The sequence below is a fragment of the Musa acuminata genome, chromosome BXJ1-10 (genome assembly GCF_036884655.1).
Source record: "Musa acuminata AAA Group cultivar baxijiao chromosome BXJ1-10, Cavendish_Baxijiao_AAA, whole genome shotgun sequence".
Classification (NCBI taxonomy): Eukaryota; Viridiplantae; Streptophyta; class Magnoliopsida; order Zingiberales; family Musaceae; genus Musa; species Musa acuminata.
The window spans coordinates 30,440,203-30,465,993 of record NC_088336.1 but is presented as its reverse complement, the minus strand read 5'-3'; the positions used below and the strand labels follow the sequence as shown (position 1 = coordinate 30,465,993).

Sequence of the window (25,791 nt, the reverse complement as noted above, 5' to 3'; positions counted from 1 at the left end):
ATTTCAAACAAAAAAAAAAACTGTACCATTTCCTATCTGTTGAGCTATGAATTAGAAAACGAAATTGAAAGATAATAACATAAACAATTTATTAAAACAAGTAAAGATAGCAATATTTAATAATCTTAAGCTCGAAATAAGGCCTGCTTTGGGTTTATTATTGGGCTTGGGCTTGGGCTTCGGTTTGGTCATCGGTGTTGATGTCGAACATCCATCCACATGATTGGATGATTGATCTGCAGGGCCGAAGGGACACGGATCCTTCATCTACTTTTCCACTGCCTCTTCTGCTCTTTCCTCCATCAGTGGTTTGGTTAGGTCTGTTTTATAACTCTGTTTTGGTTCTATTACTATGGTCACTTTGTGGGCGTCATCTCCCGGTTGTGACCTCCTCTTGGGGTCCAAATCCTTGGCTTTGCCCCACAAAACCATGTACAGCCCGCTCACCACTGCAACTGCACCAACCAAGCTGCAGGAGAAGAAACATGTCGTATGCTTCGGGATGAAGAAAGACGATGCGAGGTTTGGAATCCATTCGGAGGCAGTAAAACCATACCTTCCAAGATGGAGTTGCTCATGCAGCAGTATCAAAGCCAAGACTGTGGTGATGACTGTCGAAAGTGGGTTGAACATTGCAGAGAAGAGCGGTCCCCTCACCGATATGCACCATGATTGCAGGTAGAAGGTGACTCCAGACCCGAAAATTCCCTGCACACGCCCCTTTGTTCAGTCTTTTGGCCTACTACTTGGCTGGCTGTGCGAAGGAATAGAGGGATGGATCAAGGGAGAATCTTCTTACCGCAAATAAGCAACTCAAGAGCTCAACCAGCGAAGTGATCTTCCATGAACTCAACTGTGGTTCTAAGAAAAATGTGATAGTGGCGGATTGGAAGGTTGATATCAAGCACATCCATGTTGACAGCGACAACGGGTCTAAGTAGTCGTTGCAGATCGGCACCTGCAAGATGAGCCAAAACGACCAGCAGCAGCTGCTTCCGATGAGGAAAAGTGCGCCGACGACCCACTTATCGGTTGCTGAACCCAACAGCAGGTGTCGAAACTCCATGGATAGAAGCCTCGGGCCTTTCAAGAATGCCATGGCGGTCGCGCCTCCAACGCAGATGACGGTGCCAATCACTTTAGCCATGCTTCTCAGGCTCCTCGCTTTCACTTTCTCTAGGCTGCAAACACCATGAAAGATTTGAATTCCTATTTTCTTTTGTGAGGGAGATGATTTGGTGAAGGATTTACCCCAGAGAGGCTGCCATAACAAATGTGATTGCTGGGATTAGGTTGGTCATTGCTGTGGCCACTGATGAGGACGCCAAGTCCATCCCTCGGTAGTAGAAGAACTGGTTGAGGGTGGCACTGTTTGTTTCACAGAGGAACACGCACGAGTCTCATGTGACCGTGATACCACCCAACAACAAGAACCCGAAAATGGAGTGCCAAGGGCAAGCATCACTTACCCAATCAGCGAAGCAAGAAACACCAAACAAAAGCCTCTCGTTCCCAAGTCGATCTGACCTATGTTCCCCCTGCACATCGACATCCATATCAAACACGCGTAGAGAGCGAGAGCGAGAGAGCGAGAGAGAGGAACCTTTTAGTGATGATGTTTATAGGAAGCAAGACGAGGGAGGCAATGGCCTGCCGGTAGACGACGAATACCATGGGGCTCATGCCGTGGGTGAAGGCTGCCTTGGCCGAGAGGGCCATGGCGGCGTAGATGCACTGGACGGCCACCATGGCCAATCCGGGCTTGTACTCCTCGAGGAAAGAGTCAGCCATGGATCAACCTCGAGAAAGGAGGAGGAGGAGGAACTAATGGATTTGCAGGCTTCGCGAGGAAGAAGAGCCGTATAGATCGCAGGCATTTATAGGAATTTGCCTTCATCATACGTGACACATTAATGAAATGTATACTAAACTAAAAAATTCTCGAGACTCATTTGTAGCCCAGCCGTGTCTCGATTCAACACGCAATTATTGAAGTGAGACAAGCCTAGCAAGTAGATTGATGACACTTAGAAGGTTGGCATGAGCTCGACTCGAGTCGAACTCAAACTAGACATGGCATGACCAAGTCCACATCAATCCGCATGACTTGAAGCCAGGGACTAAGATAGATTGCACCGATATCAAATGATGTCATCTAATAATTGATTGTTTCGTCCTTTATTTCCATTGTCGAATGGGTAGAGGTGCACAAAAGTCACTCGTCCGCACGATTCAACTGGCTGCTTGCTGAATTATTGTCCTGCGTTCGCTGCACCCCACACAGTGCATTGCATAATTGTAGCCCCCATCAATTGCATGTGCGATTTGGGATTCAAGGCCCTCATCGTTCCTCTCTTAATGGCCGTACGCATTGTCTTCCTATCGATATCTGCGTTCGGTGGAGCTCCTTTTAGCTCCATCGTTTGAGAACTTTCGGGTGCATAATTGATGTTATCTCCAAAGTCCATCGTTCGTAGGAGATCAAGATGTGATCCGACATGAGCTAAGCCCGAAATATAGGTCGAAAGAAGTTTTCTGACTCGATATCTTCGTGTTATATATAGTTGAGACTTTAAAACCGTAGGTCATTAGTAAAATATTCTTCGAATCAAGCATGATTTAAAGAGTAAATGCATGTGGAGTCTCAAAAAAAAAAGAAAAAAAATTAAGGTATAAAATTACTATTCGAAATGTAACAATAATATTTGTACCGAACGTATATCTTGAATAAGTAGACTATTAAATCGATAAATATCGTTTACACCGAAAGGATGACATCATCGCAAGAAGGCCACGTAAGTGCCACGGCAGTGCCGTAAACTTGTGTGGCTCTAGTTTGACGGCTACGGTGGAGCAATGTGATGGTAATACAACCTCAGTGCGCAGCTTTCGTGGATCTTATGGTATAAGTTGATCACACCAACGTGTCCTTTGTGCCGCGTTGACCTTTAAATATTATGGAGGTGATTTGACCCCAAACATTACAAGCCTTTATCGAAGAATGTGAGAATTTTCCTTCGTCGATAAATGAGACATGGAGGGTAAGAATAGTGTGAATGCAAATGGTATCATTGGGAAAGCAATTGTCTGTTTGAGTTGGTGAAATATAAGGCTTGAAATTTATATTATTTTTTGTTTGCATTCAAATTAGATGAATGATTGAGTGTGGGGCATGCAATGTTGATTGTGCTTGAATCACATGGTGTGAAAAGCAAGGTTCGAGTGGGGTTGTGCTCGTCTTGTGATGTGCCATGAGAGAAGGGACGTCTTCCAAACGATGGCCTATGTGAGGAAGAGCACATCGAATGGCGTTCATCGAAAGGAGTAGGTCATTCTGCACATCAATGAACACAAGTAAAACGACGATGCTGTCAGTATCTTATGCACGCTTTGATCAATTAGTGTGGGGGACATGCCACCGGAATCTTCCCGGCGTTACTAACGACACAAATCTAAAATATTTACGAGACGATGATGATTTAAAGAAAGGAAGAAATCACATGCATACGTAATGCAGTTACTTTTTAAATAATAGTAATAGCATACTATTAGTCTAACATCAAACCTAATAAAAAAAATATATATTAAACTTTAGAAAGAGAAAAATAATCTTGAACTACTTTTGGACTTCTAGATCTAAATACTCAAATTTGATGGATCTGAGTGAAATAACAATTTAAACTAAGAGATTTTTTATCTATGTAACTCTATCTAATCAATTTATTTTAAAAATAAGAGAAAAAAATAATAATTTATTTTTTTTTTAAAAAAAATATTTTTTTAATTATAACACTCTCATTTAAAGCATACTTTTAGATATATAGATCCCTACTTGCTTTCAATATCTTCAAAAGGTCTTTTCGAAAGATATTTGATAAAGATATATACGATACTATATTTGTTCTTAATCTCCACTGATTCTCAATAACTCTTTGAAGTATTTTTTTGGATGAAATAATATTTAATTTTAATATACTTAGTTAGATTTATGATCAATTTTAATGTACTTTGATTATCACACTGTAAAATAGTTGATTTTTTTAATTTGATAGCAAATGTCCTTGATTAAATACCTTAATAATATACATTTTTGATTGGCAAATAAGGAAGCCTTGTATTTCATTTCGATTATAGAAAAAAAGACTCATTGTTATTTCTTACTATACCATGAGATATAAGTAAAACTATATAAAAAAACATAATCAGAAGTGAACCTATGATTATTCAAATCATCTCCTAGATCAGCAATTATAGATGTATATTCTTCTTCTAGAATAATCCCAAATCACGAGTATAATTTATATATTTTAAACGAAACTCTTGAAATTTTAAAAAAAACTTCTGATTTGTCTTTTACAAATAGACCTAAGTGAAACTTGTAACGCCATCAATAAAAATAAGCATATATCGAGGACCTAAATAGGATGGAGTTTGAGTAAGATTCATGACTAAGATCTGAGAAAAAATTATATCTAGAAAGTGATCTCTCCAAAGGTTGCTTGTATGCATTGTTATATTGACAACCTTCACAAACTATATTGCTACTAAAAGTAATAAGATTGGGAAGATCATTAATTAAAATTTTCTACATCATAATTTCTAATTTGAGAAAATTTAAATGACCAAGTATAGAAGCTTAACTTTATCGAGACTAAAAATAATATAATTTTTAGCATCAACTATATTAACAATAGAGAAAAGATTTTTTTTCATACTTATATATCATACACACTCTTTAACATAATAAAATTATTATCTTAATCTAAGATTATGATAATACTTTCCTTCTCCACTTGATGAATAATATTATCTATCATGATAATTACATTATCACCTTCATATTGATGAAGATTGATAAATTTGGTACAATCACTAATGAGATGATAATTATATCCTAAATCAATTATCCAGTCATATTCGAAATTGATAGATGCTATGAGCTTAAAAAATTTTAGCCATAAAATAATTACTCTAATCTTTATTAGTAATATTTGAATGGTCTTCTTTATTTATAATATTTTCTCTTTTAGTCTTAATAACTTGCCATCTATATAATATTTAAGATTTCTTAACATTATCTTCTTTTTTCTATCACTATCTTTTTTCTTATTTGTAAAAAGGGCATCTAAGTAGAAACTCTCATTATTTTAATAAGAGTTAAGGATTCCCAAAAAAAAAAAAAATTTCTAATTCTACTGAGGATCGAACCCCTTTTTGAATAGATATAACATAAACAATATATTATTTTTAAAGACCATGAATAATATAACGTCTCATTTCTGCATCGAATCATTTGGATGTAAGAGTGATATATCTGAATATATAATTTTAATCTTAAAAAAAGTATTGAGAAATTAAGAGATTACCTTGGATAGTATTTACTAAATTATTCTCCAAATACTGAAGTCGAGCCATATTTCTTTTATCGAACAATGCATCAAGAGTAACCAAAATCTCTTAAATTGATTTGCAACTAATAATATATTCAAAGAAATCATGAGAAATAGATCCTTTTAATATAAATATAGCTTTCGTAACTAATAACCTTTATCTTTTCGTAGCATCTCCCATCTTATTGTTACATTATCACTAATTATATCCTATAATTTTTCCCTATGAGATAGGACTTCAAATAAGTGTTTCATATTTTATAGTTAGATTAATTGAAAAGTTCAATACCAAATCTACTAACTCGACTATTGTAATCCATAGTCAAAAAATGTTATTTCTTTACTAATGAGATTTTGAAATATAGATTACCACTCTTATAGTTCTGATACCATAAAGAAAGCGATGATCACATTCTAAGTGTAGCCATTTTTTAAATAATAATAATAAGGTACTACTAATTCAAAATCATACCAATTAGATAAAGAAGAAATCAGGATGAAAAAAAGGAAGAAAAGTTATATTGAACTTCTAAAATAGAAACATACTTACAAATCATGAACTACTATCTCAACCTTATAGGCTTGAACACTTATTTGGATAGATCTTCTCATTTAACATTCTTTTGGATCTCATTTGTATACCCTTTAGATCTCATTTGATAACTTCTCTCAGACCTCGATTGTTGATGGCAAGATTTAAGGATTGAATCCTACTAATCATTCAACCAAATTAAGTCAAGTTTTGGTAACATTTCATCGAGTTCAAAGATACATTATTAGTTTATAATTTAGTTATATTTTGTTGTCATTCAGAAGTTGACATTTGTATCTATTGACTGATTTAAACTGAATTCGAATCCCATTGATTCTGAGTTAAAATGGATGAAGTTTATGAGTATTTTATCCGCCATCATTCATAAGATTGTCATTCTAAATATCGGAAGGGGTTTTTATCCTGTAGAAATGGGCTTCTATCCATCATCACAACCTCGAGGCTCATAACGGGTTTCTTTTATTTCTTCTGATTTGCCACGTCTCTCTCTCTCTCTCTCTCTCTCTCTCTCTCTCTCTCTCTCTCTCTGGATCGATCGACTTGTTTTCAAAGTATTAGCTGTTTGACGTGGAAGATGATTTGAGTTCAATCGTAATTGTTTCTCGAGCCTATCACAAATCGTACTAAGATGATGCAAAACTAGTTAATAATTGGGTTCGAAGGATTTAGTTATGTGTCGAATATAGTGAGAGTCGATCGTCGATGTGGTGCACCGAAAGCTTTTATATTACGGTGAATGACTCGGAGATATAATAGTTATGTATTGGGCGTAATTACTGTATCATTGGGACATGAATTCATCCAATACGATGACATGTGAGTAGACTGAGAGCCCCACATGACGTGTGAGTAGGCATTCACAGTCTGTCGAGTGACGGCTTCCCATATCACAAACTAATGAATGCATTAAAGCAAGCAAAGCACTCTTATATAAACCGTCGCTAGCAATGGGAAGAAGGTAGGTTTAGTGTCACCCGTCGTCCATTAAGAGCATTCATGGGTTGGTTGGATGGACACACCACATGCAATCACATGCTGTTACTCTCCCATTGCATGACCTGAGATTGATCCTACCAAGGAAGGAAGCTGTGGGCATGTAGTGAAGCATGCACGGTGGGAAGGCGACGATGGAGCTCGGTCCTCTTCTCGTCTCCTCTTCCACGTGAAGGTAGGTTGGCAAGATCCGGGAAACATGGCTGCCGTTCCCTTTCACCCACATCACGTGGCTTCACGAGGCAAGCAGTGCAGTAAAGAAGACGTCCGAAATGACCCTCGTAATCTTTGGATTTGGCCACCTGAAACGTTCCTTCCATCAGCTCTCGCTGTTTCCTCCTCCTCCTCCTCCTCATCGTCATCACGTTCTCCTTCTGCTGCAACAGTAACTCCTCACCCATGACGGAGAGAGACAGAGAGAGAGCGCTCTCGGTGCATGCATCCAGTCATGGGGGGACACGAGGTGTGAATGGTGGCATTCAATGCGGCGTCTTTTAGAGGTGCAACGTATCTGATAGATTGACATGCAATCTAAGAACGTGAAATGTGGATTTCTTCTTTTCTTCCTCCTCTCGCGTCTCATAGATTTGACCACTCTAAATCTCGTTCTTCTTTCACTTCAGTAGTCGAGGGAAGGAAGAGTTTTGGATCGAATCTATCTCGACGAAGCTTGTTGATGCCATTTGGGAAGCTAATTCTGCTCCTCCTGCAAACCAAACGCAACGAAAAGATCGAATGCTGCATGTACCGACACAGTGGAGTACTGTACTGCTGACGTTATAGCCGCCCAAGTGATGTTCTGACAACACAAACTGGTCACTTGAATGATCGCATTACGGCATGCATATGATGTGATTATTGAGTCCCATCGGATGAACTTTAAATCCAAAGTCGGCCGTGATTGCAAGACAGGTCACGCAGTACTATCCTATCAGTATTGTCACAACCTGTAATACTTCAGAGCAACATCACATTATATCCGACATGTTGAAATGTTAAATTAGATTGATTTTTTTTTAATAATTTAGAAATCGATTACATCAAATCATTTTTATTTAATTTTTAAATATTTAAATGTTTATTAAAATCTTCTTACCTCTTTCTCTATCTCACTCTCGAGTTATAAGTACTCAAATCTTTTTAGGTCTTTTTTTTTTTTTGAAGGCCATATGTTAGAATACTAAATTATTATAGTTTCTATTAAAGTTTAGAGTACTTAAATTATAGATCTGTAAAATTTAAAGAAAGAGATGATATGAATTTTAAAAAAAAGTCTTTTCATATTTGGAGTTAATTTTGTAACATAAAGTAATAGCATACAAACTAATTATAATATTTGAGAATATGAGAAAAACACATGTCAATTAAAGCAAGGAATTATACTATTTACAGAACAAATCGTAACCCATTATATCCTTTTTCTTAGATCGAATCAAACTTCTAACCCATCTCAAACATTACCAATGGGAAGGAAGAATAATTTGCATCGGTAGTATTGGGATTGAAGGATACAGTTCTTCCAAAGAAATGGTCATTATATCCTACAATGTTATTCGAATACATACTGAAGCTTACTAGCAGAGACAAAGATACGTTGAGTAGTACTAGAAAGGGGCATACAACTCTCTTTTCAGCCAAAGATCAACACATTACACACCATGGAGGTCTAAAATCCTCTTAAGAACGATCACTTTCAGCTCCAAAAAGGATATGTACTCGGCAGTCCTCCGCAGCAGTCCCTCTAACCCTACCGCATTCCTGCAGCAAGGAACAATCTTCTTGAGCTTCCTCAGTTTCTTTAGCACCAGACATTGCAGCTGGGGCTTCCTCTCTCTTAGTGGCAGCACTCTGCTACTTCCCCTTCTTGAGGCCCTTCTCATCGCCAAGGAACTATTTGTGCAAAAGGAAGAGATGAGAGATGGGGAAAGCAGGAATCGGAGGGTGTGAAGAGGCTTCAGGTGGCCATGCAAGTGAAGGCGATGGGAGATGGGGAAGGCAGCGAGTAGAGTATTAATAGAGATGAAGCCGGGCAGCTCACCGTGACAAGCGGATGGAATTAATGGGTTCCTCTCTCGCATTCAAATCCAGTCATGTCAAGCAATAGCAGCAAATGAAGCATTCCTGCACCGGAAGTTGACAACCGATCCACGTCTCGATTGCATCGTGTCAAGGAACTCACACAGGAAGTCATTCGACGCACTGTTCACTGCTCCTCCTTAGGGTTGAGGATGAACTGCATCTTAATGAGAAGTGGCCATCGAGAAATGTGATGTCGGAGGGGTGCAATATTTGGTTCTATTTAACTGTATTTTTTTTCTTTTTCAGTACAATATAAAATACGTGAGATTTTTATTTTACTTTAGGTAGCAAATATCATTATTATGAAGTTGAATTAATGCTCGTGAAGGTTAGTGCATGAGAAGACATCTCCGATACATATTTTGTAGCAGTTGAGCAAGGTGAGGAAATCTTGAACTCCATCTACAAACGAAGACTTAATGTCTACCATTTCATTGTGTTCCTCAGTCTGACACTACAATTTCGACAACATTGTTAAAGAAATATAATATCTGTTCTGATTTAATGAAAATTCAAGAAAAGATATCTAAATATGGCCAATTTCATCTCAATAATGAACGCTTCCACCTCAACAATTCGATTATAAATAGATTTCTCTCTCATTCGTTTCTCTCTCTCTCTCTCTCTCTTTTATATCCCTGTCTTCTCTACATTTTAGTAACTACATTTTATATCCCTGTTTTCTCACATTTTCTCTACATTATAAATAGATTTCTCTCTCAGCAGCAAAAAATAATAATTTTTATTAAGCAAGCCCAAGAAGAATCAGCTAACTGAGGGTCGAAGAAAACCCGTGCTATGTATGTAATATATTTCTTTGATGTTGATTCTAATCATAATTGTCATCCCAACTTGTGTCCTTCATTTCATGCTAATCCATCCATCAAGTTCCTCCACCACACTACACATACACACGCATCAATGCTACAGCCCCACCCTATGTATGGGTGATGACCATCACAATGGATCATCTTCGATGTGTTTGGGAAAGATCTGCTGCTGCAATGTAAAACAAGAGATCTATCTCTTCTCATTTCATCGGTACTCATCTTGCGTGTGATGCATGCATGAAGCTGGTTAACATGCAGGGGTATACTAGGTTAGGGTTGGGGGGAAACCCTAGACGTTGTAGTGGCTGAGGAGAGTTCCGTATGGGGACCTCACTCGCACACACTTGTCCAATCCGTCACCATCGACAATGTGCTGGATTCAACCCCATGTCACTGACATCTCCATCACACTGTTCTTTGCACCGCCGCCGCCGCCTTCACCTGTCCTGAGCTTTCAGTCGCCTGCCTGCGTCATCGGTGCATGCAGCAGTGTCGACGAGCGTAGAAGCGTCTATTTACTTAAATGATATATGATTGAATAATCACAAATCTTAATATATACTTTGATATCCTCTCTCACGAGAAAGTCCGATTAGACTTGACATATGAAGTACCGCTCACGAGTAAGTCGGATAGATTTGATGTGTGACTGAAACCTAAATATATATAGTACAAAACCTAATGAATATAGCTCATGATTAAGCTTGTCGCGTGGACGAAATCCAATTATATGGTGCAAAATCCAAATGGCAAACAAGTACGAGATCGATTCGTATTTAATTAACAGGCAGACATGAGTGTTGAAGACGAAGCAGTTGACTGATGGACTCCTGAGACCAAATCCTAAATCTCCTTCCTGATTCCATGAACTCAAAGCGAGCCACCGACATGTGGAACGAAGAAGAGCTGTTTCCAATTGTTGCAATAAGGGAGTTAAAATGACTCGATCGAGACATGAAGGTGATGGATGTAATGGCGTGAGTCGCTCGTTTGAAGAACGAGAAGGACCATGCAATAGTAATGGACCGACCGTGTGGCTCACCTCAGTAATAACAGGATATCTTCACTTGGTTTGATACATTAAAAACAGTCCTGTTTTTATCTTTTATCGTCTCGATAACAAAATATCAAACATTTAGATGTTCTCAAGAGTACAAACACTTGAAATGGTACGCATCAGATCATGGTCCGACAACTACAAAGATCTAAAACCATCTGATCCTGGGGCAGAGAAAATGGAAGCCACACAGGGAAACCAATACCGACGCTTTCCATCTCTATGACCATCGTCGATCATGGCAAGACCTTCCTGTATTTTCCAATGCGAGGAATCATTAAGTATTTGCTATATTTAGGAATTAGGCATAAGCAACCGGCACTTACCTTCAACAGAGTCTCAAGAGCATCGATCGCACGACCAGAGGACCAGGAAAGTCTCTTCTCGAGTTCTTCGATGGTCACGTAGCCTTGAGCCTGCATGAGTATAATTCAATAGCAGGTATTAAATGTTGGATGCTCATGTCAAGCTAGATTATCCATTAATTGATTCTGAACTTAATAATGTAAAGTAATCCTATTAGCATAAGTATCGAGGACTGAGAGATTTATGTCAAAAAGTTCATAGGAAGTTGGTCGATACAGCATATATCACAGTGAGAAAATATCAAGAAGGAACTCCAAGATCTCAGATGGAATCTAAAGACTTGGGAGCTGTCACCACCAGGCACCAAGCCTTATGAACATGCCACCTTTTTCTTTTAGTCTATGCACCAACATGATAAGTAACATCATCATGACAACAAAGCCAACCTGTAAGAGTATACTAATTCACCAAATTGTTCACTTCGGTGATTTAGGAAAAAATTGATTCGCTCTAGCTTACTACGGAAAAAGTTTCCTGTTATACTGATGCTTCTTGTTCGGCTGTATCTTGTAGCTGTTTAAATGTTGTTTCAGTGACATAATTTTCATTTCTGTGAAATTGTATGCAATCATGCACTATGTAGTAGTATATATGTTCCAACGAACAAACAATGAATATCATGTTACAAACAAAACCTAGGCCAATTTAAATAAGTATATATATTGAGAATTTTCCCAGATAACAGAGTAGCCAATACAACACCGATTATTCCTTTTTAGTGTGAATGGATGCAGATAGATCAACACAAATATGGTTCCATCAGAAGCTTGTTTTTACTGCAAGCTACTTCTCCCTTCACTTCAAATTTGATCTACTTTTTCAAGGCAAGTGAATTAGATATACTTCCTTTCTTTTGTATGCTACTAAAATCCTAGAGAACAAACCATCAGGAATGATGAAAAGAAATTAAAGTGTAAATGGTGTAAGTAACAACTAAACAAAAAAACTGTACAACCCAAGACGACATCGTGAAACGGACAACAAACCTGAGCCACTTCAAGAATTTCATTATGATCCTTGTTCAATTCAGTAGGCACCGAACGAACAAGCTTTTTCTTGCCAACTGATATAACTTCAAAACCGCTACCCAGGACCTGAAAATTTATAAAATGAGCAGACAAATCATGTCCGGTCAACATATATGTTCTAAACTAAGATCATTAGAACTTATAGGAAATCAACAACACGTTGCCAAAGATACAAGAGACGGAAGCAACCTCAAGAAACACTCTACAAGAGATGGCCCTAAAACATCTTACTGAAAGAAAAGAAAAAAGGACAGCTCTGTATATAACCCATCATCAATTCAATACCTTTAGCTTACTTATAGCACGGAGGCAGTCATCTTCAGTAACAGCCTCCCGAGCAACTTTACGCCTCTGACAAAGAAGACTACAGAGCTCTTGCAAGTTGATTAAACCTCCATTGTGAGATCTAGTTGACAAGCATATGTCTACAATCTGAACTCCTGCCTTACCATATAGCCCACATTGGAAGAAATAACAAATTAGCACCATACATAGTATACAGTATGAATCAGCTAATCCAAATCTAAAGTTGGTACCGAAAACTGGATTAAATGTTTGCACAGAAATTGTATGTGGAGTCACAAAAACTCACCAAGCTCATAATAGAAGTCACCAATCCCTAGCAACTCAGCCCAAAATCCCTTGTTTGAGGCCAGAGGATCAACTCCAACTTTGGCACACATCTCATGGAATTGTGATCTAAATGTGGGGTTTTTACGGATGTCATTCTGCAACCAACCCAATCATCAAACTGGAAGCACTTTAATCCCAAATCAAAAGTAGCTTTACAGTGATTCTCAATCAGGAATCTTAAAATGAAAAAATAATAAATGACTTATTTAAACAGATCACAGCTAACAAGAGGAATTTCAACATAAATCAAACCCCTTACAGAAAGGGGAAGTAATCTGATTAGTCATAACAAAACAAGACAAATATATGAGCCTAACTGATTAATCTAGTAAATAAACCAAAAAATAAATCGAACTTGATCCAATTCTATATTTTTAATCTTTCCTTGGATGGCTTCCCAGGACAGATATCACTATGCCTTAACCAAGAACAGCCCATGTTTTACTAATCCAACTTTCTGTGCATATCAGTTACCAAAAAAATCTCAGAGTTATTTTTCTAGGCATCTCAAACCATTCTTATTATCTCTATACCGCCAGTTGTTCCAGGAGATGGATTTGTAAACTGTTATGTACATCTTAAACAGAAATTGCCAACCAACTTTTTGAATAATAAAGACAAAACAATAAAGAGGTCAGAGGAAAGTTGATGCAGTTCAGTTTGAAGTTATTTTAAGAAAAAAAACTTCAAAGAAACATTGAGCATGCAAATATTGACAATAGTCACCTAAAAATTCAAAATGTGGTTCCAATATTGCATAAACAGGTATTAAAAAATCAAGTTATATTCCTAGTGTAAGAAACAAAGAGAACTGAGGAAACAATTCTGTAACCATTCAATAATGTTCAGTAATGTTAATACACAATAAAAATATAAAAGAGAAAAAAAATTATTTGAACTGTAGATGTGCTGACAATATGCAATTGAATTGTAGTTTGCTATTTAACCTTCAACACATGCAGAAGAAGTCGAGTAGATCTTCATCACCAACTTCAACAAAAAAAGTTCCATTCTATTCAACTCTTACAAGATTGTATTCTGGAATTAAATATTTTGAATCAACAGCACAAGAAGTAATATGTTTCCACTTTTTTATGTATATATTAATGGACTCAGACATGAAAAGGATCACAAGAATATCCTTCATGATTATTAATATACTGCTAGACAAAAAATGTAAAACCATCATTTTTCATACTAAACTCTAACAAACGTGAACTTCCATGAAGCTTGTAAGAAACAATAATTTGTCAACCAAACAAGACGTTTTGTGCAATCTTCATCACTTGAATAGAATGACAACAACAAACTTCCATACAACTTCAAGAAAAGATCAAATTGTGATTTCCGGTCCTTTCAGTTTATCAGAAATGAAAGCTATAGTTTACACTTTAATCTCCAACGGAAGCTAATTTTGTATATTCACATATGTGTATATATAAGTAATCAATAAACCAAAAGCATATGTTTCTTCACCAACTCGGATCTAGAATCACTCTTTACTTTCATAGTTGTTGCAAACACACGATAAGCCACAACTCTTTCAAACAAATTTGCAAAGCCCAATCTGGGGCTCTAAGTGAGACAAAAAGAGAACAGACAAGCAAAACACACAGATGCATGTTCAAAAATATCAACTATATTAACACAAACAAAACAAAGGGACAATATGCAGTGAATAATCCTACCTTGTGCTTGCGAGCAAAATCCTCTAACTGAGTTCGAAATGTTTCGAGCTGTTCCTTCATGACATCTGCCCTGATCCTGGCAACATTTTCACCAACTAGTCGATATTGATCCTATTAATCAAACAGAAAATAACTATTTAAACATCCATGATGCGAACTAATAAGCAAGAACGTAGATTTTGGTTTATGATGATAAACAAATATAAGAAAAAATAAGTTATTTGAAAAAGAAAAATACAAACCGTGTTTTTAACACATGTACATAAACACATCAAGCACAAAATCATAGTCAGAAGAAACTAGTACCCGTGCAGCAGCCGCACTCTTTAAACCTGCAATCCCAGGTCTTCTCCTCATGCTTCTGAAACAACACAACAATATAGTCAGAACAGCTCGAAAGTTACAATTAATTACGCTCTAGACATAGTTGAAACTACAAGTACCATCAGCAGGACAACAATTGCGGCCAATTAGATTAATTAGGAAGAGTTGATAGGGCTCAAAAGAATAAGGAGTTATCCGAATGAATCAAGCAGAATAAACAGACCTTGAAACTCCCAAGAATCTAAAAGTTCCGATTAAGATCGATAAATTGGTGTTCTTTTCTTTAAAAAAAAATTCTATTATTTAAGGGTTGAACGACGGAGTTAGAAGAAACGGCTTTTTGCTCTAATTAGTCGAGGGAGAACCTTGATAAGAGGAGCTACGATCAAGCAAGGCCTTTCTCCTAGTAGGAAACCCGAGGTGAAGGAAATGGCGGCAGTCGCAGGCCTCCGGTGAAGACTTTGGCCACGTGCCCTTTATCAGGTGGCGGTGGGAGTGATGGCGGGCCTACGGTGGTAACAATTGACTTCCGACTCGAAAGGATAGGGAGAAGCAGCGTACGTCGCCGGAGGTGGAGTCGCAGAAGTCCGATCTCTAGGGCGCCGGCGACGGGAGGAAGGGAGATCGAGAGATTCGTGCGATGACAAACTTGGGAATTCCGTAATTATTAGAATAAACTATTAAGTAGAAGAATAAGTCTTTTACGTATTTGCCCTTTTCAAGTTTTCAAATAACCTATTTATCCTAATAAATCTTAATATAACATATATTATAAAAGTTTAATTCAAATAAATTCTTTCTCATACTATACTTTAAAGCAAGGTTTGCAATACCGTACCGTACCAGTATTTCGATCTGGCCTCGGTACCGATACGGTACGGTATACCGAGTGGTACACCCAGGTACAGTGCTACAGTACATTGATACAGTACATTGCTACAGTGCACTCGGACCGATAACAAACGGTCCACGTATCGACAATCTATCGGACCGATACGTACCGTCCGTACCGGGTGGTACGATTCGGTACGACAGACCCTGTTTTAAAGGATAAAATAGATCTAATCGACATAGGCCAATGTATTTTTTGGGATATGATTGACATAAGCATCAAAGAGCTGACTCGAGTTCTCTTGATCTCGATCTCAATCCTTTAGAAGGTCTTGAGTGACACTTTGAGAAATCGAATTTTATCGATCGATTTTTCTCTGTTCATTACTTGGCATCTCGGGACGTGCTGCCTCTGTAACATCCGAATCTGAGTTGAGTCATTTTTCTCTCTTTTTAGGAAAACTAATTAATAACAAGGATAGGAGGGAGAGAGAGAGAGAGAGGAGGAGAGCTGAGCACCGACGAGTGGGAGGCGGGCTTTGGCCCAAGACTGGCAACAGGAGGAGGCCGCCAGTGACAGTGGTGGAGAGGAGCAGGTCGACTATCGTTAAGCATCTTTTATGTATGAATCATGTACAGATTGAGTACTTATTTCTCGAACATATTGCAGAATCATCTTAATTGAAGAAGCACGTAAATGAGCACATCTCATATCAATAGATGCCATATAAAGTTTTCTCAGCTGTAAAATCTTTATGGACTCTCTCTATCTCCAGAACAGGGAGGGGAGGGAGACGTCAGCTACTGCTTGTTTATATTTGCTTCAACTAGCCTTACTAACCTTTTACCACCTTGAATTGATCTTTCTTTTCACTGTAATCCCGTGAAAACAGATTGCTTAATCATATATAGTAGAAGAGCAATCTAGCTTTGTTAAGCGATGGAAATGTCTTAGGTAACTGAGATAAGATTAAGATTAGAACATCTTATTCTAAAGCCACAGCTACTTTGTCATTGTTCACCCACAATAACAATTATGATCTTCCAACCAACCTTTAGACCAATTCAGCTCTCTATCTATCTATCTATCTATCTATCTATCTACCTCCCTTTATTCAATACATATGGCAAGCTTGCAGCATCTGATTCCGCGTGAATGAGTTCACTCAAGAAAAATATAACATAAGAATGCGTATCAAGGAAAGAAAGGATGATAGGAGTTGCAGCTGCTTACACGTTTATCCAATCAATCACCCAATGAAACAATGTGCAGACAATTCCAGACGCAGCAGGCGAAGTGGACATCAAAGAAAAGAGGACTAGTGTGTTGACGATGACTCCTGGAGGGACCAATGACGCCGTGAGGGAGGACAGCATCCGAGCGAGAAGGAAAAGTAGAGCAGCAGTGGCCACCACGTCGGAACTGCTCCGACCAGTGGAAGAAGATAAGAAGGGACGACTCTTCCTTCTCCAACTGCCCCCACGCCCGACGAAGAGCTTTGGAGACACGGCAAGTATAACGTCTGCGTCCCAGTCTCCGGTGGGGAGTCACCCCTTCGTTCTTCTCGACAGCGACTTCCTCCTCCACCGGGCTTTACGCGGTTGACCGGATGAGCACGTCTACAGGTGAGAACAGCTGTGGACGTACGAGTATACATGTGGCAGAGGTTGGATGCAGCCGTCTATTGTGCCGGTCGCTTCCACCACTGAGACTTCCACCTGTATATCTATCGATCACGTCTATGACTAAAGCTCTTAAATATAATAGTATTATTATTACATTCCAACACTTTTTGAATGTGACCAAATTATGGTGGTGCGAATGTTCAGTCTATGCTTCCTCTCAACCCTCACCAGAAGTTTTCCCCCACCAACCTGGCAACATTTTCTTTCATTAAATAAAAATAAATTGTGATTTATGAGTATGCTTAAAAGGACAGCATGCAAGAGTGACATCTGAAGGAAGGGCAGGGTATAATTCGAGTATTCATGTTCTCAGATGATGATGATGATGATGATGATGAGCTACTCACCAGTCTTGAATCAGTCATGATCTGAGGTTGGTCAAGTTGCTGGGACTTGAGATAATCTTGGGCAGGGCAATGAACATTAACATCAAATCTGTTGCAATCAAGGAGTGATCCTCATGAATGCAAAAGGACTATGAATTGATTGACAGACGTAATCTGCATGTCTTCTAGTGTGAAACTTTGTCTCATATTTTTAACGCTGAAGCCATCAGCAAATAGAACAAGCAAGAGGAAAACAAGACCAATTTGTACAAGCAAACCGTCCAAGATTGATTGATTAGCATGAGACTGTAGGAATGGAAGTATGTATGGCAAGCACGATGGATGCTTGCCAATTATGCTATCATTACATGCAGTATGTGTCACAAATGATTGGAAGAACATCTGTGTGAAATGAAATTTCTGTAACCATCTACAAGAAAGAGCAAAAGGAAAAACAACAAAAAAAACTTTTACCATATATTTACATGAATATAACTACAAGGTCTGGCTTTGGGTGTGACAGCTTCCTAAGGTAATCTGGATAGAATCTGAATACTTTCGTTCCCAAGCTTTCTGACCTCCCCATGCAGCTTCTGCATAGTCCGCAATAAGTCCTCCTGTATTGTGAATTCCTAGTTTTTCACATGCATCCTCAACTCTAGTTTTTCACGGGCTGGTTAGCTCAACCCAGTCTGGTTTAGCTTAACCCGGCGGAAGGTTGGATCATTTTGGAGAGATCTAACCGCAGAATACACACTTTCTTAGAGAGAACCTTCAAACGAGACTCGAAGCTGCGCAGGTCTGGGCGGTTGCACGGATGATGCATTGGCTAGGCCCTGAAGCATTTTCATGACATCCACTGTATCGTCGAGATAATACTTTGCCTTGCTTGGTTTTTGGCCGACCGTGCATGCAAAGACTTCGGCAATTGCTGGAACTGATGAATTATTTGTATAACTGCTGATGCTCTCAAACATGTCTTCGTCTGACCTATCGTCACCTATGCATAGTAAAAAATCTGGTGCCTTTCCCGTACTCAACAGAGATGCCATGAGATTTTCGACCACCCTGCCTTTGCTTATCCCCTACATATAAAAGACTGGTCAAGGCTGAATAAAACTAGCAAGCATAAGCGAATAATAAAAGGAGACCTACCAAACCAAGCAAGCCAAGGCATGGTCAAAGGCTGAACAAAATGAGGAATAATAAGTAATAAGAAAAGAAGACCTAGCAACCCAAGTAAGCCAAACCAAGGCTATCTATTCTAGATCTCCAAATTAATATTATTACTATTTTTAAGAAATCCTATCAGAACTTGTGGGGGCATCCATGCATGCTCAAGAGGTAGGCAGATATTCCCTCAAAGTCAATCCTAATCCATGCACCTTTATTTTGAAAGCTAAGCTTGTTAGATCACGATAGTGATATTTGGTTCAGATCTAAAGCAAAAAATTTAGTGAAGGAAACAGAACCAATATCAACTTCTTCATACCTGAGGGTTCACTTCTACAATATGTTGGCCTCTTTTTACAACTACAGGTTCATTGGCAAGCACATTCTCAAGATGATCAAGGAGTTCCTTTGCTTGACATGAACCAAAATCTGGATCAGCCTCTTGATGATGCCAAACTAATGCGCTTTCTTTAGGTTCTATGGAGGATCCATCTGTGGCCTCCATGTAGAGTCTCATCACAGGTTCTGCAATCTTCTTCCAATTGAAGTCTGTAGACAACATGCACGACTCCCATGGAGCATCTTTATTCCACCTGCAATCCAAAACAACAACCAACCAGTCGGTCATAAGAGAATACCACCTTCCCTTCAATTCAAATCAGAACGCATGGTGTTGGTTAGACCAATCAATTCAGAATTTCACTTTTCATCACTTTGTTATCATAGCCAATTATATATACCATGTGACTATAAATAAATCAACAAATAGACAAACTTTCAGACACAGTTTTTTGCTTGGCTTGTGTATCTTAATCATGACATAACAAGGATATTTCACTTCATCTTCTGAAGACAATTAAAATTATGATACTGACTCAGGTTTTATCAGGTTCAAACATTTCAAAGCTTCTATACAATGACATGTATGTCTTAACTTCTGAAAGTAAAGTTTGTTGCATTCATTAATGTGGCACGTTCAATCACTTTCTTAGAGCTAACCGTGTCCACATCCTCCAAAATGAGTAGAAAAACCTTTGCTCACAAAATTGTACTGTATATGTATAATAAAAAGGCAACCTACAGCATGAGGATCCCACCAATGCGAGATCTAGGATGGTCAACCTAAATAATCTTATCTTAAAGCAAAGACACCACCCTCACACAGTTTGTACAATCTATAATATGGATATTATCAAAACACAAGAATATAAGAATATGAATTCTGTAAGAGATTTTATGTGTACTCCATGATTATATGTCGTATGTTTTACCTCATAACTTCTTAAAAATTATTTTTGACCATTAGACAAGGTACACTCTTCCCCTACCAAATTTGCTATGGTAAATAACAAAATGATGCCACCATTGAACAACCTATTAAAGTAATATAAAGTTTGCTATTTCAGTGCAGAATTATTACCTCGTGAAATATCCATGCTCCGCAGATATCCCTAACTTTTCACATGGTGCAAACCATCCGCTCAACTCATCTTTTCCCCGACCACTGACCAGAAAGACAACATTCTTTGGGTCACTGCATAATCCGTTCAGAACTGAAATAACTTCACTGCTTGGCTTTTTGACAATAGAAGCATGAGGCATCATGGTCCCATCATAATCAAGCAAGATAAGCCTACTATCTGTCCTCTGGTATGCCGAAACAATATACTCAAGGGACAGCTTCCTAAAATTAGGACCAAGAGCAACGACACGGAAGCTCATTCCAAATCCAATCCCCCAACACCGTCTTAGGAAATGATCTTTGCAAGCTCGCTGCAAGTCCTGATCGAAGGACCTTGCCCAATATGCAACGTCGTGGGAACTGACATACTTATAATGCTTCTCATGCCGCAGCTGCTTCTCGGTCTCCGGCATCGTGATGGCCAAATTTATCGCTTCTGCCACCGCATCCACATTCCATGGATTGACCCGAATAGCTCCACTGAGGGAGGGCGAGCACCCAATGAATTCTGATACTACAATCATACTTTTCTTGGGAGAATGGACCAGTGCGGGGCTCTGATGTCTGCAGACTGTGTAGTCGTATGGGACCAAATTCATCCCATCTCTAACAGGATTCACGATGCAGCACTCAGCCACTGCGTAAAAGGCAACCTTCTCATAGGTTGGTACAGCATGGTAGATCAATACAATGGGCTGATATCCAGGTCTACCGAAACGTTCATTGATTCTCTTTGTGATAGATCCTATCTCATCCTGGACCTCTTGCACATCCTTCCCCTGGCTCCTTGCTGGATTAGCGATCTGGACCAGCACAACTTGCCCTCTCAACTGCGGATGCTCCTCCAATAGCCGCTCCACGGCAAGAAACTTCATTCCGATACCTTTGAAAAGATCAACATCATCCACTCCCAGCATCAAGATCCTATCTCTGTAAGCCTCGACGAGCTCTTGGACTTTGGCAGTTGTCTCCGGAGAAGATATCACTGATTTGAGTTGACCCATGTCAATCCCAACAGGGAGGATCTTGACGGTGACCGTCCTTCCATAGTACTCGATGCCAATATAGCCTCTCTTGGACTGGTAATCCAGGCCAAGCAATCGGGAGCAAGAGGAGAGGAAGTGGCGGGCATAGTCGAAGGTGTGGAAGCCAACGAGATCGGAATTAAGGAGGGCCCGGAGGAGCTCATCCCGAACAGGAATGGTTCGGAAGATCTCCGAGGAAGGGAATGGAGAATGGAGGAAAAATCCCAACTTTATGCGAGGGGAGCGCCTTCGGAGGAAGGTCGGGAGGGCGAGGAGGTGGTAGTCGTGGATCCACACTAGATCGTCGTCCGGGTTGAGGAGCTCGATGAGGCGGTCGGCAAAGAGCTTGTTGGCGGAGAGGTAGGAAAGCCAGAGGGCGCGGTCGAAGGGGAGGCCGCCAAGGGAGGACGGCGAGAGAGGGAGGAGGTAGTGGAGGAGGGGCCAGAGATAGTGCTTGCAAAACCCGTCGTAGAACCGGCGGTGGAGGTCAGCAGGGATGAAGACAGGAAGACAGCGGAAGCGGTCGAAGAGGATGCGGGAGACGGCGGCGTGGTGGACGGGGTCGACGGTGGCAGCGAGGGTGCCGACATGGACAACCTCAGCGGCGGGCGGGAGGCCGGAGTGCAGCTGGAGAGCAAGCGCGTCGGGGTCCCGGGAGAAGGATAGGCCGCCGGGCGAGGCGGGGTCAGTGGCGGCACGGAGGGGGAGGCGGTGGGAAACGATGATCCTCCGCTCCCGCTGCGACGGTGAGGCGGGGGGGCTATCATAGTCGGCGGCGGCGTCCATGAGGCGGGGGAGAATAGGAGGGCGGAGGGGGGAGGCGGCGAAGTCGGAGTCGTCGCCGGCTACCAGCTCGAGGAGGTTGGCGGAGGAGAAGGAGGGCATCGCCTGCGCCGCCGACGGATCGGGAGATTGGCCGCGGGTTATGGTTAGGGTTACGGATCACGGTGACGGTGAAGGCGGTTTGCTATCGGAGCGTGTTGCAGAGGAGGAAGAAGACGGAGGAGAAGAAGGAAGAGGCGGAGACGGAGGAGGGACACATTTGCGGGGTGACGGAGAGGAGAGGGTTCAGTTCAGTTGGGTGCCGCTAAGCATTGTTCTACAGGGATCGGAGAACCATATCGGTGAGGATAAGCGAGAGGGGATCCGCTTCCTCGCTTTCTTCGATGTCTATCTTTTCTTTGGGTTGAGGTGTCTGAGAGGGAGAAGAGAGGAAACGGGGGATGGAAACGGATAGGGGAGACTAAAAGGAGAATTTAAACTGGAGAAAGTGTTGGAGGTGGGTCGTTGGGCCGCTGGTAGGGGTGATCGACAGTAAACGGTGGCTTTTCCTATTACTCTCGCTCGGGGTTAGATTGCGAAATCCGCCACGTCCACCAGGTTGCAGATTTTCCTTTTTTCTGATATTTATAAAATAACAAAAAATATTTTTAAGAAATAAAAGATTTTTTTTTAATTCCTCTCCTACATAAATCCACCAAATTAGAGCTCATGGTTAAAAAATATAAGAGATGAGAAAGGTCGAATGCATAGTTTGATGATGTGATGTATCATCTGATTCATGCGTATACTGTAGCATTTATCATTCAATTTATTAGCCATACTTATCATTCAGAATTGTCCACCTTTTTGTGCTACTATCCGTTTCTATGATTCCTCCTATTCATTTCTAATATGCAACTTTCATGTGTTTGGCATTACGCATTAGCTAATAGTACCATAGAACGGGTGTGGAACACCTTTCGCGGCCTGACCTCCAACCACGATCACAATGCCGACAACAAAAATAATAATATTATTATTATTATCATCATCAATTTAAAATTACCATAAATAACATCCGATTCCTGTTTACGTCTAATTATTAGAATTAAAATAGACCTTTTGCGCCCGCCTCTCTTAAGTGGGTTGCATGAAAAGCTCGGAGGCGCCCGCCAACCGTGGGGGCGTGGTTCATAAATTTGGGTTGGAAAATTCCACGGCTCCCGACACGTGTCGGTGTTTTTCGGGGGGCAGCGGCTGCGACAACGACGGCGTCCACGACTGAGCACGTAAAAGAATTAGGTGCCCACAGTGCGCACCTACAGAAAGGGACCCACCGTCGGGAACAGACTAGCGACAGATGCGGCCTCCAGCGTTGAGAGGTACCTCGGATGGGCGACACGTGGCCAACCGGAAGAGGTTGACGCAACGCTGACGCTACCCGAGGCGTGTCACGCCCTTGACTGCGTCGACGTGATGGTTATCCAAACCCAACCCCCCACTGCCCACGTAGCTGCCCCACTAATACTGCCTACGTGGACCTCATTTGGGTCCCAGCTTTTCATACCGATCACTTGCGGTCACTCCATTCCCCTGATGTTACTTAGCTAAGCGTGATCCGCAGACGGATAAAGAGGGAGGACCTCTCGAGAAGCGAAGAGGCACACGTAGGATTAATTATCACACGCTAACGATGTACCAGTCTCTTTTCCCTGCCTCGCTGTTGGAGCAAGAGTGGATCTTCCTCTAGCAGTATCACCTCTCTACGCTAAACAATTATCTTCTGCTGATTGAAAGAAATGGATTGTAGAAGATTTGAACCTCCATAGATAACATAAATGACCTTGTGGATGGTGGGCACCCCCCCTACATACCTAAGGAGAGCCTGGATAATTTAGTGAAGTAGTTAAAAAATCATGGTCTGATCCTAATCGGCCCCACTTCTGCATGTGGTGTGCGGAAGACAGAGAGAGGAAGATGGGGGGGATTAAATCTAAGTAATCCAGATTTGAGGATTAAGACCCGAGATTTGGGATAATGTAGAGTAAGTGCAGCTGTGATATAGGAAGTGTGAATAGGCCCATGTTGGCATATTAGTGCCAAACTTTTGATTATAGAATGTGGGCTTTAGGACAGGACACCATCCTTTTGTCTTGTTGCCTTTGGACCCTAATGCACCAACCTTTGGTTTCTGCCGTGAGGGAGCCGATCTTTGACAGGAAGAGAGTGCAGACTTGCACAGGAGACGTTGAGCAGAAAGGAGATGCCGTATCTGATATGGAATTGGGTGCGACGTGTTCCATGCATGATGCCTTAGACTTGGACTACAGATTGGATTAGGCCTGGATTTGAGTGTCTAGCAGCCATTTGAGAACACCTACTGCGAAGCTTCGATGATGATAACCTATTGACTGGATTCACTTTGGAAATAAGTGGACGTCGATACTACTATCCAATGGCAGTAGCTTCTTGTATGATGGGTGATGATACATTGGAGCGAATAAGAAATGTGATGAAGGGTGGATAGGTTATGTATGATGTGCAGGCATTTAGTGGGGCGGCCTCTATAAGGGTTAGGTTTTGGTTTGGTTTACTCTATCCAACACAATAGAGGTAAAAAAAAAAAAGATAGAACACTTTTGAATCGTACCAGTGGAGACGTGAAGATGAAGTAGCTGGTGACTTTACCCAACCAAGTTCACTTTGCCATGTGGAAACAGCACAGCTGCAGAAGCTTCTTCCCGCTTTCCACCTTTGCCTGGATCCAGAGCGCAGAGGAAGCAGGTGGGAGACAGCATTTGGTGGTGGCAAAACCATGGACACCGGGGCCATGTCAGAGGACAGCGGAAGAGAGTCCTGGATCAAGTGAAGGCTTTGCCTTCATCTCACATGATGCTCATCCAGGAAGGAGCCACCGCGCTGCGTGGCACCTGTGGGAACAAAACATCCGGATAAGTACTCGAGACATTTTTGGAAAGAAAGTACAACAGGAAGGACTGCACCTAAGATCTTGACATTATCTAACTTACAGGAGGACAAACATATGATACCATGTACTTCACACACCCATCCCATAATAGGATACATAAATATCACATGGTTCTCCTGCTTACCATTGTTGATCACCTTGATGAGTACATAAACAGGCCTCTGTTTATCAAAACAGTATCAAGAAATCATATCTGAATAGTGATTCACATTCGTAATGCTACAGTACCTAACAGGACAATAATAGATAACAAGAGAACTATCTATAATATGATCCTCTCACTGGTGAAAACATGAAGCCAATTTTGTAAGGATTCATGATGCATAAATGGAAGGATAGCAGGTAGAAAGATTGAACATGACACAAAGCTACGTGAGTAACTGGAAGCTTCAAGATAATTGAGACTACATAACGAAAGATATAGCATGAAATTTTCTCTAGCTTGGACCACATCAAAAAAGTAAACCATATCAGAATAAGTGTCAAACTATCCATTACCGATTTCACTTTCCAATTTTCAGATACGCATGCTTATACTTCATAAATTATATCAGCAAAGTACTACTAGCATATTACATGATCCTCAACCCAAGTTA

General features: G+C 40.4%; 2 protein-coding genes and 1 pseudogene across 3 annotated transcripts; all 3 read right to left on the bottom strand.

Moving 5' to 3' along the window:
• Positions 1-64: 64 nt before the first annotated feature.
• Positions 65-1,898, bottom strand: LOC135596131 (WAT1-related protein At4g30420-like; annotated as a pseudogene).
• An 8,990-nt stretch (positions 1,899-10,888) lies between these two features.
• On the bottom strand, positions 10,889-17,350 carry LOC103969074 (vacuolar protein sorting-associated protein 22 homolog 1). 2 transcript variants are annotated; one of them, XM_018818987.2, is made up of 8 exons: positions 17,007-17,350; positions 14,924-14,978; positions 14,618-14,728; positions 12,889-13,024; positions 12,582-12,736; positions 12,255-12,362; positions 11,229-11,318; positions 10,889-11,154 (listed from the first exon to the last, which is right to left on the bottom strand). In XM_018818987.2, the coding sequence occupies exons 1-8, from the start codon at positions 17,147-17,149 to the stop codon at positions 11,041-11,043; spliced, it is 912 nt and encodes a 303-aa protein (XP_018674532.1). In that variant the 5' UTR covers positions 17,150-17,350; the 3' UTR covers positions 10,889-11,040. The 2 variants fall into 2 exon arrangements, with proteins under 2 accessions (XP_018674532.1, XP_009380770.1); XM_009382495.3 differs by lacking the exon at positions 17,007-17,350 and adding an exon at positions 15,307-15,602.
• Positions 17,351-18,091: 741 nt separating this feature from the next.
• On the bottom strand, positions 18,092-22,903 carry LOC103969073 (probable alpha,alpha-trehalose-phosphate synthase [UDP-forming] 9). Its single transcript, XM_009382494.3, has 3 exons — positions 20,378-22,903; positions 19,277-19,550; positions 18,092-18,869 (listed from the first exon to the last, which is right to left on the bottom strand). Exons 1-3 carry the CDS (start codon positions 22,327-22,329, stop codon positions 18,546-18,548), a joined length of 2,550 nt encoding a protein of 849 aa, XP_009380769.2. The 5' UTR covers positions 22,330-22,903; the 3' UTR covers positions 18,092-18,545.
• Positions 22,904-25,791: the final 2,888 nt, after the last annotated feature.